We start from the raw sequence: 19,444 nt of genomic DNA on the forward strand, positions 1-19,444 counted from the left end.
GCTTCCTGTTGTACAATATTCTTCACAATAATGCCCCCATCTGGTGGAAAAGTCATATGATATTCAGATAAGTACCCTAACTGATGTTAAACCCAGCTATGAAGCAGAAGGATAAAGTAGATCGCTACATGGAGGAGCAATTCGCAATGAATTTGGTGTAAGACTGACCGAGCTGTGAGGAATACATTGTTTTGATGTAACCATTGTTCAGTTTGGCTCAGTCTTATCTCTTTGTCAAGATTAATCCTGATAGATGTAAAGTTATAAAATGTACCCCTCACTAGAGAGATATACAAGCAGGGTTTAAATCAAGTCACTTTACATGAAAGTGTTTTCTAAGTGGCATGTATTATTGTAAAACCTCCTTGATTCTACGTGTTACAACAGTGGTTTCACAACCTTTTTCAGTTATCAAATAAAATAACATTTTATTTGTCACATGCGCCGAATACAACAGCTTTACCTTTCACCTTACAGTGAAATGCATACTTACAAGCCCTTAACCAACAATGCAGTTTTAAGAAAATAGAGTTAAGAAAATATTTAGTAAATAAACTCCAGTAAAAATAATATATCAAGTTACTGTACCACCAACTGAATTTTGCCCGGAATACCCCTGAAGTACCCCCTCATGTGCACTGTACCAGTAGGACTATTATCTCATGAGTTTTCTCAAGTACCTCCTGTTGATAGGCCAAGTACCCCCAGGGGTCCTAGTAATCCTGGTTGGGAACCAATGTGTTAGAATGTAATCTGCTGTTGTGTAATGATAGTATATACCACCAGATGGCGATAAAGTAATAGGAACATAGTCCTCTGCCCAAAACCATTGTCTCACTCAACCCCTCAGACTCAACTAGTACCGACTTGATTACATCTGTTATTTATTTGTAATAAAGCCTGTTTGGTAGACTTTGGAAATTAACCTATGCAAAGTCACAAGCTCACAGTTGAAAACAATGAGGATAACATTTTGTTATTTTGCTAGGCAAAATGTTGCCCAGTCCAAAAATAGTCACTACCTCATTGATCTGAGAGAACTTCATGGATGTACATTATTGTTACAGATTCCCCTGCCTGTGAGCTTTATAGCTTCATGCAGCTCACGTCACCCATCCCCCAAACATACCAGAGAGACTAGCGAAAGGGGATACCTAGTCAGTTGTACAACTGAATGCATTCAACTGAAATGTGTCTTCCGCATTTAACCCAACCCCTCTGAATCAGAGAGGTGCAGTGAGCTGCCTTAATCAACATCCACAGCACCCAGAGAAGAGTGGGTTAACTGCCTTGCTCAGGGGCAGAACAACAGATTTGCACCTTCTCAGCTCAGGGATTCATTCCAGCAACCTTTCGGTTACTGGCGCTACTACCCACCAGGCTACCAGGCCATGTTCGAGAGGATCAAAACCGTACTGTATCATTAGTAAATTGTGACTCACTGACTGATCTACAAATAATAATATGTCCTTATTTATGATGCAAGGTGATTTGTAGATCAGTCAGTTGGCAGTCGCCTGCACTGTCGGCTGCAATGTCGAACAAGCCCCATGGGGATCATAAAGACCGCGTTCCAGAGCTTCGACATTGCTGCGCCTGACAGGTCTTATAACGCCTGGATAGGTATTTTAAGTATCAGCTAACCACATCCTAGGCGTGTTCCTCTGCCCATGCGTTGCTGACGCCTGCCAGATCTTACAACGCCTGGATAGCTAACCACATCATATGTTATAGCAATCTTTCAGTCGATGACGTGGCACGCAACCATTGGTTGATGCATGCAACGTCTGGGCAGGGGAACGCAACCCTTATGTTATTGCCACATTCAAAACTCTCCGACTTCCGACTTCAGTGCATTCAAGACAACTGGGAACTCGGTGGAAAAAAACGAGCTCTGACTGGGAAAAATCGCAAATGGTCATCCAACTCGGGAATTCCAAGTTGGAAACTCTGGCATCTTTTTAGAACTCTGACATTCCGACCTGAAGGTCAATGACGTCATGATTTGACCTTGTTTTTTTCAGAGTTGCGAGTACCATATAGCAATTTGTCAGTCGATGACACAGCAAACATTGGTTATTGTGTCACCTCGCCTTAGCTGTGGAACACGCCCAAACTTGCTCCCCAAACTCCCAATGACCTCTCCTACCAGGCCACTGACAGGTTGCTAGGAAGGTTGCTAGGGGGCAGGTTTGCGGTAACTAGCCTGTGGGAGGGTGAGATTCTGCCATATTGCACACAATTCTGTCCGATCAAAAAGTGCCTAAAGGGTGAAGGTAGATTTAATATCTTCCCGGTACGGGACCTCCTGCGCGTGCACCAACTTTCTTATGGACCTAATCATAGAATTACATATAGAATCCCTGCTACTTCAATAGGATCTCTGTGGGCCTAGTCGTAAAGATTTGTCATTTAACTTTTAAAATGTATTAACTTTTATTGTGGCATAAACACAACCAGTCATGATGTTTTTCATCAGATTGTCAAACAATCACTTCAAAATTCATCCACTCGCAACATATTTCCAGCCTCCAAACAGTTGTGAATGGAAAGAGACATCTTTTACAGAAAACAAAAAGTGTAGGCCCAATGACATTTGGCAATTGTCATTAGGCCAGAATTTATGTGTCCACTGCTGTCCACGCGCGTCTCGGTGTTGGCTGCTCATCTCTGCCTAGTGTTCTCGTCGAACCGTAGTTCTCTTTACATTTTGTTTGAGTTATTGTGATAGACTCATGTTATACCGGTACAGTCTACCCCCACTAATTATTTTGCCGGGACGCCGTACCGGACCATACTGCCTTACTTTCACCCCTGAACGAGGTTAGGGATTGATCTGGACTGGACATCCAATGGCTTGGCATTTTCATGATTTTGTGACAGGCAATGGCCTTTTCTCAATTGAATTTGCTCAACTCCTGTGTCTTCTCTTCTCCGTCCTCTGGCCTCCTTTTGAAAAAGGTCAAAGGTAATCGAGGAGAGGCGGCGAGGAGAGGGAAAGTGGATGGAAATGCGGAGAAAGCAGTAGCTGCATCCCAATATGGTGAACGGAGTATGGGTGAGTGGGTGTGTTGAAAGAAAAGTAGTGGGCATGTGGAAAGAAGTGGGTGTGTCGAAAGGAAAGAAGTGAGTATGTGGAAAGGAGTGAGTGTGTCAAAAGGAAAGTAGTGGGCGTGTGGAAAGGAGTGGGTGTGTCGAAAGTGCTCTGCTATAGGTTAGACCAGGGTTGCCCAACCCTGTTCCTGCAGAGCTAGCCTCCTGTAGATTTTTGCTCCAACCCCAGGTGTTACTAACCTGATTCATCTTATCAACCTGCTAATTTTTAGAATCAGGTGTGCTAGATTAGGGTTGGAGCAAAAACCTACAGGACGGTAGCTCTCCAGGAAAAGGGTTGGGCAGTCCTGGGTTAGACTGTTGTTTCTTACCATGCAACTACTGTACATTGAGCTACCATACCGCAATAGTTTTGACTTCTGTTTATAAGCCAGAGGAAGAGACTGAGTCGTATTTCACTGTTAGTTTTACACAAATAATTGTAAATTTTCAGTTATAAATTGGACTTTTTTTATTTATTTTTATTAAAAGTATTGATGATGGGCGTAGTTTTACACAAATAATTGTAAATGTTCAGTTATAAAACTGACAATTGATTATTTTGGATTAAAAGTATTGACGACGGGTGTACTGTTGCTTCAAGTGACCGTCACTCTGATGTTGGCTACTAGGTAGCTACTTCCGACGCCGTTGCTGGACAGTAGTGCTTGTCAAGCGGGAGCGAAGGACACTGTGTCCCCGTGTTGTTGCTGTTCATGCCCTCCCTATTGAGTTGTAGACTGTATGTATGTATCAAGGTGACATCTAGATGGTAATCAATATTAGTTATTTCTTGTGCAGGCTGCTGTACTACTTGAAATAAAATCATGTGTGAGAAAAAAATGGCCACGGAGCCACCACCGGTGACACAACCATGATACCCAGTAGGAAGCACTGGTCACCTACTAGCGACTCGTAGTGCAGCCCAATCAGCCACGCAAAACGGTCTTGAGTGGCAACAAATCTGCCCAATTAGCTGATTTGCTTTGCATACACCCAGTCCTTTCGACACACGCGCTCGCCCATTCTCCGGTTGCCATATATAGCCCCATAGTGGAGGTGTCATAATAACCATCAAACCTAGCGGTCAAACAGGGAAATGGTTGTAATCATTTTTCCACCATACATTTTTCCCCTAGGGATTTTAGAAACACATACACTACATGACTAAAAGTATATGGACACCTGCTCGTCAAATGTCTCATTCGAAAAATATGGAGCTGGTCCCCCTTTGCTGCTATAACAGCCTCCACTCTTCTGGGAAGGCTTTCCACTAGATGTTGGAACATTGCGGGGACTTGCTTCCATTCAGCCACAAGAACATTAGTGAGGTCGGACACTGATGTTGGGTGATTAGGTCTGGCTCGCAGTCAGCGTTCCAATTCATCCCAAAGGTGTTCGATGGGGTTGAGGTCAAGTTCTTCCACACCAATCTCGACAAACCATTACTGTATGGACCTCGCTTTGTGCACAGGGGCATTACATTTACATTACATTTTAGCATTGTCATGCCGAAACAGAAAAGGGCCTTCACCAAACTGTTGCCACGAAGTTGAAAGCACAGAATCGTCTAGAATGTCATTGTATGCTGTAGCATTAAGATTTCCCTTCACTAGAACTAAGGGGCCTAGCCCGAACCATGAAAAACAGCCCCAGACCATTATTCCTCCTCCACCAAACCTTACAGTTGGCACTATGCATTCTGGCAGGTAGCGTTCTCCTGGCATATGCCAAACCCAGATTCATCCGTCGGACTGCCAGATGGTAAAGCATGATACATCACTCCAGAGAACGCGTATCAACTGCTCCAATGGCGGTGAGCTTTACACCACTCCAGCCGACCCTTGGCATTGCGCATGGTGATCTTAGGATTGGTGAGCAGTTCTTGTGCTGACGTTGCTTCCAGAGGCAGTTTGGAACTCGGTAGTGAGTGTTGCAACCGAGGAGAGACGATTTTTACGCGGTTCAGCACTCGGCAGTCCCATTCTGTGAGCTTGTGTGGCCTACCACTTCGCGGCTGAGCCGTTGTTGCTCCTAGACATTTCCACTACACAATAACAGCACTTACAGTTGACCAGGGCAGCTCTAGCAGGGCAGAAATTGGACAAACTGACTTGTTGGAAAGGTGGCATCCTATGACGGTGCCACGTTGAAAAGGCCGGTGCCACGGAAAAGGCCAATGGCTGTGTTCGAAAGCATCAAAACTGATGTATCATGGGTAAATTCTGGACTGACTGATCTACAGTATAAATGTTTAGTTATTTATGATGCAAGGTGATTTGTAGATCAGTCAGGCTCGACTTGTCTTTAAATTTGACCGCAATGTCGAACGCGCCCAACAACTTTGGAGTAAAGCTCAGTTTGAACACCATCCTGAAGACCTTACAAGGCAGCAATGCAACTCACCCTCCACAACCTGTCAAGGGCCTCATTTCAGCAGAGTTCGTCTGGTTGACTACATATGGATTTGAATTACAACGCAACCTAGTTATTCAGGTATAAACAACATTTCTTGCAACGTCGCTGCATATCTTGCATGGAATCCCACAAAGTATACACAGTAAAACAGAAACCACAACTTCTCACCATTTTATTTTATTTACAGAAGACAAATCTAAAATACAAAGTTCAATATTTAAGATGTGGCAGTATTACAAAACTACTCTTGGGAACAGGAGGATACATTTTCATCATTTTGAAGCACACACACACACACATGTAGGTTACTAGCCAATTAAACAAACAAAAGACAAAATGGAGAGCATTACTTTACAATTGACTAAGTTTATCACAGCAAATAGTCTGGCAATCATCTTGTAAAGTTATGGAAGGAGGACAGTCTCGGGCCTTCAGAAATTATAAAAAAAAGTGTTCACTGACCGATTCATATTCTGTGTTGTCTAAATCATTGAATTCAAAATTCTGTATCTAGCATAAACCATTATAAATCTAAGATATAGGCTTCCATTTCCTGTTTGTTGTGGGATGGTTGGCGATTGTAATGCAATACCAAAGCATGATGGCCCCATCATCATTACAATCATCTCGCCTGTCCATGTAGGCTACAGTAATAGACACGGGAAAAGGGGAGCGATTGTGTGAGGGGGATATAAAACAGTCTGAGGCCGACACTCACCATCTGCTCTCCCTTACAAGTAAACATCATGAGCAGTCCTCTAGAATCGTATCTCTTAATTGCGTTCTTACAATAAAATCAGTAACTGAGGGTATATCCCGAAAAAAATAAAATAATAATACGTAGTTTAAAAAACAATGCTATATCTAAGTGAACTTGACAGAGACCACATTTCAAGTTGGACTGGTGCACTGTAGATTCTTAAGTTTTCCTTCAGCCTCCATGAAACTCAGACGTACTCCTTGCTGCTGCTGGGGGGACGGGTAGAGGCAATGGGGTATTTGGCCTTAGGTTTGCCCTTGGGGCAGGATGCTGCGAGCATGCCACCGCCAATTATGTCCAGGAATGCTCCAGCCCAGGCAATGAAGATGGCTGAACCAAACTCATACCTAGAGGATGAGGAGGGTTTGTGTTGGCATCAGTATCTGTACAATGACATGCAAGACAGAAAAATGGAATGCAACTTCCAGCATTCAACAACTCCATCAAGACAGTGAATTAAAGATTCCAGGTGATAAGAGGGGCACAAAAAAGGTGGCCAAAGAGGGATTCAGCAGTACTTACTTGGAGTTGACGGGGGCAAATGGGTTGTAGAACTCCTTGATGATGTTGTTAGCATACCACGAGCAGGCGATAGTTGCACACAGAGCTATGGAGAGGAGGAACAAAATGTTAGCGGTTAAACTATCAGAGCATACAGAGAATCAAGAGCAAATGACACGTGCCAATTTCAAGGTAACTCACATCCAATCAGCAGGACGATGCCTCCGGTCATGGCGATGCGAGACTTCTTGTTTTTGTCATCTCCTCCACAGTTGGTGCACTTCATTCCCATGGTGGCCACACCCAGTCCAGCCACGGTCACAATGATGCCCACAATCATAAGGGCACGTGTTGCCTGGAGTGCACCTGGAGAGTTGGGGAGGACAGGGTTAATACACCAGGATATCCCTACACCCCTTTAGGGTGGCAAACAATTCTTTCATGGGGCATTACAAAAGGACATGGCCCTCCTTTTCAGTTTCTCTCCCCAACTGAGATAAGTTATAGTTTGATAGAGGAAGGCGAAGTGAATGGTCGAGTGAATAAATGACCATGTTAATTGACATATGTTTTGATTTATCCAACCAAATACTTTGAACTCAGCCACAAGTTTCAGTCCTAGGAATAAAATGTTTTTAACTCAGTTATAGGCGTGTTTAGCTTTCATAGCCAGGTTATTAAAACCTGAGAGCAGTGTAGCCACAAACCATATATTCAAACTAAACACGGATATGCTCTGTCTGCCTCAACCACTCCCTCTCCCAATGCACCTCTAGTCAGGTGCAACAGAAACTAGCTTCAACCAGAAACCCTCATGAGGGTGAAGTGTGTGTGCCACCCATCCCCCTCTTTCGCTCAGTTGCAAGTCAGGAACCAGTCATGAGACAGACGGGGAGTGTCGGGGAGTTGGGTTTCACTATGGAGAGAGACACTCCCTCTCCATGCAGCTCAAAACACTCCCTCTCCATTGGCTAGCTAGACCCTCCTACAGCAGGTAGATAGCTTTAGCTTACAATTGACATTCAAAAGAGCCCAAATCAAAATGGCTGCCTTGACGTCAGCAAAGTTGCCTCATAACACCTGCTATCGAGTCAGGAAGCATTTAGACAACATACCGACCTCTGAAACGATGCATTTCTGAAAGGCTCCAGTTCCACATATCACAACGGGCATGAGAAAAACACTACTCTGACATCCTCTTTTACAAGGAACACATGAGGAACTAAGTAAGCAGTTGGCACAACATAATGCATTTCTACAGTTTCTCATATCTGGCAATTCTCCACCTCCCTGCTATCAGTGCAATGCAATTGACATCAAGCTATTATTTATTGACTTGTTACATCTGACCACTGGTTTGATTACAGTGCGTTTATCAGACCTGGCTTGTGTTCATGTTTGCAGATATGATAAAGCATACAAGCAAAAGGAGAGTATTAGAGATAAGGAGTCTATAAAACGATACAGCGTTATCAAAAGGTGTTGATACACAAGTCAAACAGTGGTTTTACAGCCACTAAAACTACCATACACAGTCAGGGAGCTCAAGCAGCGGGTGTCTGGGAGCATAAACTTTACAGGTACACTGTGGGCAAAGTGTGAAAATATGAGTGGAATGGATGGCACTCACCCAGTAAGCCACACACTTAACTCTACATCTAGACACCACTGGGTGGCTACTGATTAAACTGATTAAGACCAACAGAGGATAGAGTTTTTCCTAGCCACCGTGCTTCTACATCAGCATTGCTTGCTCTTTGGGGTTTTATGCTGGCTTTCTGTAGAAGCACTTTGTGACAACTGCTGATATAAAAGGCCTTTATAAAATACATTTGAAAGAGTAGGATGTAGTGGACAGAGAAATCACTACTTGTTGAGATACAGGATCAAGCAATTTAAATCAGGGGGCAGTTGGCAGAGAGTGTAGTCAGATGCTAACATGTTGCCATTGGGCCATGTCTAAATGTATGTAATGTCATGATTTAGTGATTTTCTGTGTTGGTTTAGGCTAATATTGTGCTCTAATAGCACCTTCAGATATTTCTGAGATAAAGTTAAAACAGTCTTTTACCTTCAGCCTTTCCTCTGCACTATGGTCTAATAGGCCTTGAATTGGCCTGGAACCTTGAGTAGAGTCTTATAGTTCTTTCCATAGTTACAATACAACAGGTCGTTTTCAGACCAATACTAAACTGATCTTTGTCTTCGGTGGGGTAGGAGGCTAAACAGGAGAACATTGCTGCCTGTTTTATTCAGTAATAGGCTATATTAGGAATGTATCTGTGGCTTTTTCTGACTGTGCACTCAGACAGTGCCACACCTGTGAGTCCATTCACTGGCGTATTGACTACACAGAGCAGAAAAAAGGCAATATTTACCCCCATGCCTGCAACTCGTGCCCCCTTGATACCGCCCGCAGCTAGCCTAAGGGTTTTTCAATAGGCGGATGAGGGCATGGCACGGTACAGGACAATGGCTGTCTGGATAATCATTACCCTAGTGGTAACAGCGCAACCCAGCCATGTCCACGAACAAATGTGAATACAAGGCATTCCTCCAGTAGCCGGAGTTTGACTATCCAGATTCGGGAGCGGTAATCCCGTAAACACACAGGTTCGGCAGATATCGTGAATTGAAGGTGATAGAGAGAGTAGCAACCCCATATAAAGGGCAAAGAAAACATCGAAATGTTGATGGATAAAATGCATAGGGGTTGGGTTAATGAATAGCAAATAGATAACGCAACCAAAAGTTAACAGAGGATAGACACTAAGTAAGAGTCGGAAACCCCACACAAGGTGTGGCAGTTTCATAGAACATGATCAGGTTTCCAATAAAACTCGGCGCATGAGTCTATAGGATGGACGCGCGTTAATTCCATCGCCTAGCAAATTCAAACAGCATGTTCTCAACAATTTTTTACTCATGCCACTTTCATAGTTCCATACTGGAAAAAGGAACACACACACACATCACACTATACACACACATACATACACACATCACACACACACACACATTCATTAGCCTACTTACTGTCAAGTTGCAGAATTGAGTCGTAGACTTTGCATTGGATCTGGCCGGTGCTCTGAAATGCACAAGACATCCATAATCCCTGGTACATAGACACCGCTGTGATGATGTTGTCCCCGACATAGGCGGACATTTTCCACTGTGGCAGGATTGTGCCGATAATTAACCCGATCAGACCTAGTAGCGCCAGGGCAAACCCCAAAATCTGGAGTCCCGAGTTGGCCATTTTCAACTCCTTGAATCAAACTGAGTTTTAGGAATGTCACTGACCTTGTAAAAACCTTTGTAGTAGAATATGTCAACAAATAGTTCGATTGGAACGAAGACGAAATTATTGTCCACCTGGTTGAGAAAAGTAGCCCTTCACGCGTTCACACAATTAATGTCTTCAAAAAAGAGCTCTCTTTTGTAAAATTATTTTAGAAAGTAGCAGCTGCTTTCTGCAAACTATAAAACCACCTTGGCAATTTCACCTCTAAAATGCAAACGGTACAATTTCTCAGGCACCTGTTGCCAAGCCGCACCTTGATTATTATAATGAGGGTCTGTCGGGGACGAGAGTTTTTAAGGTCTCTTCCTCACAAGGGGCGGGAACGCGCACAGTTTCGAGTCAAACACTTTCGATAAACCTGAGTTTTCATGATGTCACAGTTTCAGCCGCAGTAGAATATAACCAAATCGTTCAACTTCAATAATTTCCCGACTGTAATTCTGTTACTAATCGTTCACGAATCATTCGGTGAAGTTTAAAATTGTAAAAATAAATAAAAAGAATCTCCCAAAATCAATGGCCAATCGCTTGTGCTCAGGCCTAGGGGCCAATCCCCAATCAGCTATGAAATTAGCAGATATAATTAAAGTCTATGAAACAACATTACTTGCATTATGTCTAATCAACTTTTTTTATATGTATATTTTTATAGTGTTTTATTATGCCCCTACCCCCCTTCCCACATCTGGCTTCTTCGCCTGCCCAGTCATGTGAAATCCATAGATCAAGGCCAAATACATTTATTTAAATTGACTGATTTCCTTATATGAACTTGAAATTGTTGTTATATGAACTTGAAAGTGTTGCATGTTGCGTTTATATTTTTGTTCAGTATATATATTTCATTTTTATGTTTTCCACCAAGTCCTCCGACCAGGGGAAAGGGGGGTAGGAGCATAATAAAACAAATATATATTAAAAATGTGGATTAGAAAGAGATCGCCCATTGATTTAGGGAGAAAAAAGTAATTTTTATTTATTTGCTAATCGCTGGACTCCATGTCCAATCAACCAATCACTCCAATCTTAATTCCTCAGATGTCCACAGACTATCCCAGGTTTACCGTGAATTATCAAATCATCCCAGGTTTACCGTGAAAAATCTAATCAAAATGTATTTCTCATTTGTACAGGATACAACAGGTGTAAAACCATCCAGCGAAATGATTACTTAGGAGCTCTTTTTCAACATTGCAATGTTTAAATACTAGGTCAAATATCAAAAAAATGTAAACAAATCTAAGAATAAAAAACATGAGAATGTATGCTATACACAAGGTCACTACCATCATATCAATGCGCAGGGATACAGTCAGTGGTGCAGTAGTGGAAGGTAAATGGTAAACGAAACCCAGTGAGCACAGTCCCACACCGATGTCAGTGGATATTGAAAAGACGTTGACATTTGGTCCCTCCATAGACGTCTATGACTGGTTCAAATTTGGTCCGGTCTGGACTGGCCTTGATTTCGCACAAACATAAACGTCTATGATTGGTTCAGATTTGGCCTCGATTTGGCCCAAACATAGACTTCTTTGATTGGTTTAGATTTGGTCCGGTCCGGAAAGGCCTCGATTTGGCCCAGTCATAGATGTCTATGTTTTCACAAGTTTGGACAGCATAGTAGAGCACAGCAGAGTAAAGTACAGTGTAATGTACTATATTGTACTGTACTGTACCCTACTATGATTTACTGTACTTTAATGTACGTTACTGTACTGTTCTCTAGTGTACTGAACTCTACTGAACTAAACTGTACTCTATTGTACTGAACTAACTCTACTGTGCTCTACTGTACTGGACCGTGCTGTACTGTACTGTGCTGTCCAAACTTGTAAACCATAGATGTCTATAATTGGTTCACATTTGATCCGGTCCGGACCGACCAAATTTGGTCTTGTTTTGGGGAAGAGCTCATTAGAATAATACCCAGGTGTTCCTTGTTAAATTTATATTTTGGGTTTTTAGCACACACTCTTGTCCAAAGCGACTTACAGTCAGTGCATTCAACTAAGGTAGATAACCACATATCGGTTGGGCCTCCCGAGTGGCGCAGCGGTCTAAGGCACTGCATCGCAGTGTTTGAGGTGTCACTACAGACCTGGGTTTGATCCCGGGCTGTTTCGCAGCCGGCTGCGACCGGGAGACCCATGAGGCAACACACAATTGACCCAGCGTCGTCCGGGTTAGGGGAGGGTTTGGCCGGCCGGGATGTCCTTGTCCCATCGCACTTTAGCGACTCCTGTGGTGGGCCAGGCACATGCACGTTGTCAGTTGTACAGTGTTTCATCAACTTTTAATGGTCACATACACATATTTAGCAGATGTTATTGCGGGTGTAGCGAAATGCTTGTGTTTCTAGCTCCAACAGTGCAGTAATATCTAACAATTCACACAACAATACACACAAATGTAAAAGAAAAATAATGGAATTAAGAAATATATAAATATTAGGACGAGCAATGTTGGAGTAGCATATACTAAAATACAGTAGAATAGAATAAAGTTTATGCATATGAGATGAGTAGAGCACAAATATGTAAACATTATTAAAGTGACTAGTGTTCCATTATTAAAGTGGCCAATGATTCCAAGTCTATGTATATAGGGCAGCAGCCTCTAAGGTGCATGGTTACGTAACCGGATGGAAGCCGCCTAGTGATGGCTATTTAACAGCCTGATGGCCTTGAGATAGAAGCTGTTTTTCAGTCTCTCGGTCCCAGCTTTGATGCACCTGTACTGACCTCGCCTTCTGGATGATAGTGGGGTGAAAAGGCAGTGGCTCGGGTAGTGGTTGTCCATGATGATCTTTTTGGCCTTGCTGTGACATCGGGTGCTGTAGGTGTCCTGGAGGGCAGGTAGTTTGCCCCCGGTGATGCATTGGGCAGACCGCACCACCCTCTGGAGAGCCCTGCGGTTGCGGGCAGTGCAGTTTCCATACCAGGCGGTGATACAGCCCAAAAGGATGCTCTCAATTGAGCATCTGTAAAAGGTTGTGAGGGTTTTAGGTGCCAAGCCAAATTTCTTCAGCCTCCTGAGGTTGAAGAGGCGCTGTTGCGCCTTCTTCACCACACTGTCTGTGTGGATGGACCATTTCAGATCGTCAGTGATGTGTACGCCGAGGAACTTGAAACATTCCACCTTCTCCACTGCGATCCCAACGATGTGGATAGGGGCGTGCACCCGCTGCTGTTTCCTGAAGTCCACGATCAGCTCCTTTGTTTTGTTGACATTGAGTGAGAGGTTATTTTCCTGGCAACACACTCCCAGGGCCCTCACCTCCTCCCTGTAGGCTGTCTCGTCATTGTTGGTAATCAGGCCTACTACTGTTGTGTCATCTGCAAACTTGATGATTGAGTTGGAGGTGTGCGTGGCCATGCAGTCCTTGGTGAACAGGGAGTACAGGAGGGGGCTGAGCATGCACCTTTGTGGGGACCCTCTGTTGAGGATCATTGAAGTGGAGGTGTTGTTTCCTACCTTCACCACCTGGGGGCGGCCCGTCTGGAAGTCCAGGAACCAGTTGCATAGGGCGGGATTCAGACCCAGGGCCCCAAGCTTAATGATGAACTTGGAGGGTACTATGGTGTTGAATGCTGAGCTATACTCAATGAACATCATTCTTACATGGGTATTCCTCTTGTCCAGATGGGATAGGGCAGTGTGCAGTGTGATGGCGATTGCAGCATCTGTGGATCTATTGAGCAAATTAAGCAAATTGAAGTGGGTCTAGGGTGTCAGGTAAGGTAGAGGTGATATGATCCTTAACTAGCCTCTCAAAGCACTTCATGATGACAGAAGTGAGTGGTATGGGGCGATAGTCATTTAGTTCAGTTACCTTAAGCTTTCTTGGGTACAGGAACAAAGGTGGACATCTTGAAGCAAGTGGGGACAGCAGACTGGGATAGGAAGAGACTGAATATGTCCATAAACACTCCAGCCAGCTGGTCTGCACATGCTCTGAGGATGCGGCTAGGGATGCCATCTGGGCCGGCAGCCTTGCGAGGGTTAACACGCTTAAACGTCTTACTCTCATCTGCCACGGAGAACGAGAGCCCACAGTCCTTGGTTGCGTGTCGCGTTGGTGGCACTGTGTTATCCTCAAAGCGGGCAAAGAAGGTGATTAGCTTGTCCGGAAGCAAGACGTCAGTGTCCGCGACGTGGCTGGTTTTCCCTTTGTAGTCCTTGATTATCTGTAGATCCTGCCACATACATCTCATGTCTGAGCCGTTGACTTGCGACTCCACTTTTTCTCTGTACTGACGTTTTACCTGTTTGATTGCCTTACGGAGGGAATAACTACACTGTTTGTATTCGGCCACATTTCCAGTCACCTTGCCATGGTTAAATGCGGTGGTTCGCGCTTTCAGTTTTGCGCGAATGCTGCCATCTATCCACGGTTTCTGATTTGGGTAGGTTTTAATAGTCACAGTGGGTACAACATCTCCTATACACTTCCTGATGAACTCAGTCACGTGTCCATGTATTCGTCAATGTTATTCTAAGAGGCTACCCGGAACATATCCCAGTCCGCATGATCTAAACAATCTTGAAGCATGGATTCCGATTGGTCAGACCAGCATTGAATAGTCTTTAGCACGGGTACTTCCTGTTTGAGTTTCTGCCTATAGGAAGGGAGGAGCAAAATGGAGTTGTGATCAGATTTGCCGAAGGAAGGGCAGGGGGAGGGCCTTGTAGGCATTTCGAAAAGCTGAGTAGCAATGGTCCAATGTTTTCTTAGAGCGAGTGCTACAGTCAATATGTTGGTAGAATTTCGGTAACGTTTTCTGCAAATTTGCTTCGTTAAAATCCCCAGCTACAATAAATGCGGCCTCAGTATATGTGGTTTCCAGTTTGCATAAAGTCCAGTGTAGTTCTTTGAGGGCCGTCGTGGTATCGGCTTGAGGGGGAATATACACGGCTGTGACTATAACCGAAGAGAAATCTCTTGGGAGGTAACACGGTCAGCATTGTTTTGTGAGGGATTCTAGGTCGGGTGAACAAAAGGACTTGAGTTTCTTTATGATATCACAATCACACCATGAGTAGTTAATCATGAAACACACGCCTTTCTTCTTCCCTGAGAGTTCTTTATTCCTGTCTGCGCGATGTACTGAGAACCCAGCTGGCTGAATGGACGGAGACAGTATATCCCGAGAGAGCCATGTTTCCGTGAAACAGAGTATGTTACAATCCCTGATATGTCTCTGGAAGGAGATCCTCGCCCTGAGCTCGTCTACTTTATTATCCAGAGACTGAACATTAGCGAGTAATATACTCGGAAGCAGTGGATGGTGTGTGCGAATCCTGAGTCGGACTAGAAGTCACCTCCGAATACCTCTTTTCCGCCGGCAGTGTTTTGGATCAGCCTCTGGAATCAGGTCAATTGCCCTGGGGGGTATGATCAAAGGATCCAATTTGGGAAGGTCATATTCCTGTTTGTAAAACTGGTGAATTACCGCCGTTCTGAATTCCAAAATGAATTTCCGGCTGTATGTAATAACTAAAAAAAATTCTGGGCTAATAATGTAAGAAATAACACACACAAAAAAAATACTGCAAAGTTGCTCAGGAGCTAGAAGCAGAGCTGCCCTACACATTGGTGCGGCTGGTTCCAGGTTAAGCGAGCATTTTGTCAAGAAGCAGTGCGGCTTGGCAGGGTTGTGTTTCGGAGGACGCATGGAGTCCGTACGGGAGTTGCAGCAATGGGATAAGACTGTAACTACCAATTGGGGAGAAATAGGGGTAAAAAATAAATAAAAAGATAACCACATATTACAGTCATAGCAAGAAATACTTTTCTGTAACCTTAGAATACATTAGAATAATACCCAGCATGCTTTGCAAGGGTTTCTTTCACATTTCCATTTTGGGCTTTTGGCAAAGGCTCTTATACTTATAGATACACAACCACATATCGCAGCCATAGCAAGAAAAACGTTTCTGTAACCGTTACTGAGAAGGCGGCAGGTAGCCTAGCGATTAGAGCATTGGCCCAGTAACCAAAAGGTCGCTGGTTTCGAATACCTCAGCTGACAAAGTGAAAAATCTGCCGATGTGCTTTTGAGCAAGGCATCTAGTAATGGATTACATGTAACAGGGATTACGTAATCTGATTAGAAATATAAAGTAACTGTAATCAGCCCGGATTACTTAAAAAAAAAAAAAAGTTATCGGATTGCAGTTACATTCTGTCAGGGCGACGTGTATGCGGTGAGCGAAGTCAAGCGCAGGACACCGAGCTACTGGCAGACAAACTTTACTAGCACAGTAATATAAATACAAACAAACCTCCAAACAGGGAGGAAACAAAATACGCATACACCCAAGACTGCCGACCTCACGGAAAACAATCACACACAATAACCAATGAGAGACAGGGGGTTATAAAGGGAATGCAATATAACATAATGGGAAACAGGTGAAAACAATCAGGACAAACTAGACAAACACCGAAACATAGATCGGTGGCAGCTAGTACTCCGGGGACGACGAAAGCCGAAGCCTGCCCGAGCAAGGAGGAGGGGCAGCCTCGGCTGATTCCGTGACAGTACCCCCCCCCCCTTGACGCGCGGCTCCAGCCGTGCGCCGACCCCGGCCTCGGGGACGGCCAGGAGGACGCGGAGCAGGGCGAGTCGGATGACTCCGGTGGAAGTCCCTCAACATGGAGGGATCTAGGATGTCCCTCCTAGGGACCCAGCACCGTTCCTCCGGACCGTACCCCTCCCACTCCACGAGATACTGCAGGCCCCCCATCCGACGCCTCGAATCCAAGATGGAACGGATTGAGTACGCCGGAGCCCCCGGGGGTGGAGGAGCCTCTCGTATCTCACTCTCCTGGAGTGGACCAGCCACCACCGGCCTGAGGAGAGACACATGGAACGAGGGGTTAATGCGGTAATTAATGGGCAGTTGTAACCTATAGCATACCTCGTTCAATCTCCTCAGGACTTTAAATGGCCCCACAAACCGCCGACCCAGCTTCCGTCAGGGCAGGCGAAGGGGCAGGTTTCGGGTCGAGAGCCAGACCCGATCTCCCGGTGCATACGCCTCACTGCGGTGGCGATCTGCGCTCACCTTTTTCCGCCTGATAGCCCGCTGCAGATGGACATGCGCAGCGTTCCAGGTTTCTTCCGAGCGCCGAAACCACTCGTCCACCGCAGGGGCTTCGATCTGGCTCTGATGCCAAGGTGCCAGGACCGGCTGATAACCTAGCACACACTGGAAAGGCGTAAGGTTAGTGGAGGAGTGGCGGAGTGAGTTTTGGGCTATCTCTGCCCAGGGAATATATCCTGACCACTCCTCCTGCCGGTCCTGGCAATAGGACCTCAGAAACCTACCCACATCCTTGTTCACTCTCTCCACCTGCCCGTTACTCTCGGGGTGAAAACCTGAGGTAAGGCTAATCGAGACCCCCAGATGTTCCATAAACGCCCTCCAGACTCTAGAGGTGAACTGGGGACCCCGATCAGACACTATATCCTCAGGCACCCCGTAGTGCCGGAAAACGTGTGTGAACAGGGCGTCAGCAGTTTGTAGGGCAGTAGGGAGACCTGGCATAGGAATGAGACGGCAGGCCTTCGAAAACCGATCCACAACAACCAAGATCGTCGTGTTCCCCTGGGAGGGGGGAAGGTCCGTGACAAAATCCACCGATAGGTGAGACCATGGCCGTTGTGGAACGGGTAGGGGTTGTAACTTCCCTCTGGGCAGGTGTCTAGGCGCCATACACTTGGCGCACACCGAGCAGGAGGAAACATAAACCCTCACGTCCTTAGCTAAAGTGGGCCACCAGTACTTCCCACTAAGGCAGTGCACTGTCCGACCAATACCAGGATGACCAGAGAAGGGTGAGATGTGAGCCCAATATATCAATCGATCGCGAACCTCGAGCGAAACGTACCTCCGACCCTCTGGACACTGTGAGGGAGTAGGATCGGTACGTAACGCCCGCTCGATGTCCGCATCAACCTCCCACATGGTGCCACCAGACAAGACTCCGGGAGTATGGGAGTGGGCTCAATGGACCTCTCCTCTGTGTCATATAGTCGGGACAGGGCGTCTGCCTTAGAGTTCTGTGACCCTGGTCTATAGGTGAGCTTAAATACAAATCGGGAGAGAAACATAGACCACCTTGCCTGGCGAGGGTTCAGCCTCCTCGCTGCCCGGATGTACTCCAGGTTACGATGGTCAGTCAGAATGAGAAAAGGGTGTTTAGCCCCCTCAAGCCAATGCCTCCACACCTTCAGGGCTTGAACCACAGCCAACAGCTTCTTAGAATAGAAAGCACAGGGGCTGAGTTTTGGTGGCGTACCCGAGCGCTGAGACAGCACAGCGCCGATCCCAGCCTCGGACGCATCCACCTCAACTTGGAACGCCAAAGAGGAATCCGGATGTGCCAGCACCGGAGCCGAGGTAAACAGGTCCTTCTGTTGTCTAAACGCCCTGTCCGCCTCAGCCGACCACTGCAGACGCACCGGACCCCCCTTTAGCAGGGAGGTAATGGGAGCTGCTACCTGTCAAAAGCCCCGGATAAACCTCCGGTAGTAATTGGCAAAACCCAAGAACCGCTGCACTTCCTTCACCGTGGTGGGAGTCTGCCGATTACGCACGGCAGAAACACGGTCAATCTCCATCTCCACCCCTGACGCGGACAACCGATGTCCCAGGAAGGAGATGGACTCCTGGAAGAACAGACAATTCTCCGCCTTCGCATACAGGTCATGCTCTAACAGTCTACCAAGCACTCGACGCACCAGGGACACATGCTCGGCTCGTGTAGCGGAGTATATTAGAATGTCATCAATATACACCACTACACCCTGTCCATGCAAGTCCCGGAAAATCTCGTCCACAAATGATTGGAAGACTTAAGGAGCATTCATTAAACTGTATGGCATGACCTGGTACTCATAGTGACCCGAGGTTGTACTGAATGATGTCTTCCACTCATCTCCCTCCCTAATGCGCACCAGGTTGTACGCGCTCCTGAGATCCAATTTTGTGAAGAATCGCACCCCGTGTAATGACTCCGTCATACTAGCAATCAGAGGGAGAGGATAGCTGTATTTGTTTGTGATCTGATTGAGACCACGGTAATCAATACACGGGCGTAAACCCCCATCCTTCTTCTTCACAAAAAAGAAACTCGAGGACGCAGGGGAAGTGGACGGCCGTATGTATCCCTGTCTCAGAGATTCGGTGACGTATGTCTCCATAGCCGCCGTCTCCTCCTGAGACAGAGGATACACATGACTACGCGGAAGCGCAGCGCCTACTTGGAGGTCTATCGCACAATCCCCCTGTCGATGAGGTGGTAATTGAGTCGCCTTCTTTTTACAGAAGGTGAGTGCCAAATCGGCATACTCAGG

The 19,444-nt window shown here is 45.6% G+C and overlaps 1 protein-coding gene across 1 annotated transcript; it reads right to left on the minus strand.

Moving 5' to 3' along the window:
- Positions 1 to 5,667: 5,667 nt before the first annotated feature.
- On the minus strand, positions 5,668 to 10,358 carry LOC121541201 (claudin-7-B). Its single transcript, XM_041850174.2, has 4 exons — positions 9,809 to 10,358; positions 6,974 to 7,138; positions 6,794 to 6,878; positions 5,668 to 6,618 (listed from the first exon to the last, which is right to left on the minus strand). The coding sequence occupies exons 1-4, from the start codon at positions 10,029 to 10,031 to the stop codon at positions 6,459 to 6,461; spliced, it is 633 nt and encodes a 210-aa protein (XP_041706108.1). The 5' UTR covers positions 10,032 to 10,358; the 3' UTR covers positions 5,668 to 6,458.
- Positions 10,359 to 19,444: the final 9,086 nt, after the last annotated feature.

Source organism: Coregonus clupeaformis, chromosome 27 (assembly GCF_020615455.1).
Source record: "Coregonus clupeaformis isolate EN_2021a chromosome 27, ASM2061545v1, whole genome shotgun sequence".
In the NCBI taxonomy this organism is placed as follows: domain Eukaryota; kingdom Metazoa; phylum Chordata; class Actinopteri; order Salmoniformes; family Salmonidae; genus Coregonus; species Coregonus clupeaformis.

Excerpts from the sequence above, each read along its gene's own strand:
- LOC121541201 (XM_041850174.2), bottom strand. The coding sequence starts at position 10,031 with ATGGCCAACTCGGGACTCCAGATTTTGGGGTTTGCCCTGGCGCTACTA. Across the intron at positions 7,139-9,808 it reads CTCAATTCTGCAACTTGACA|GTGCACTCCAGGCAACACGT; the intron begins GTAAGTAGGCTA and ends CCAACTCTCCAG. Across the intron at positions 6,619-6,793 it reads TTTGCCCCCGTCAACTCCAA|GTATGAGTTTGGTTCAGCCA; the intron begins GTAAGTACTGCT and ends CTCATCCTCTAG.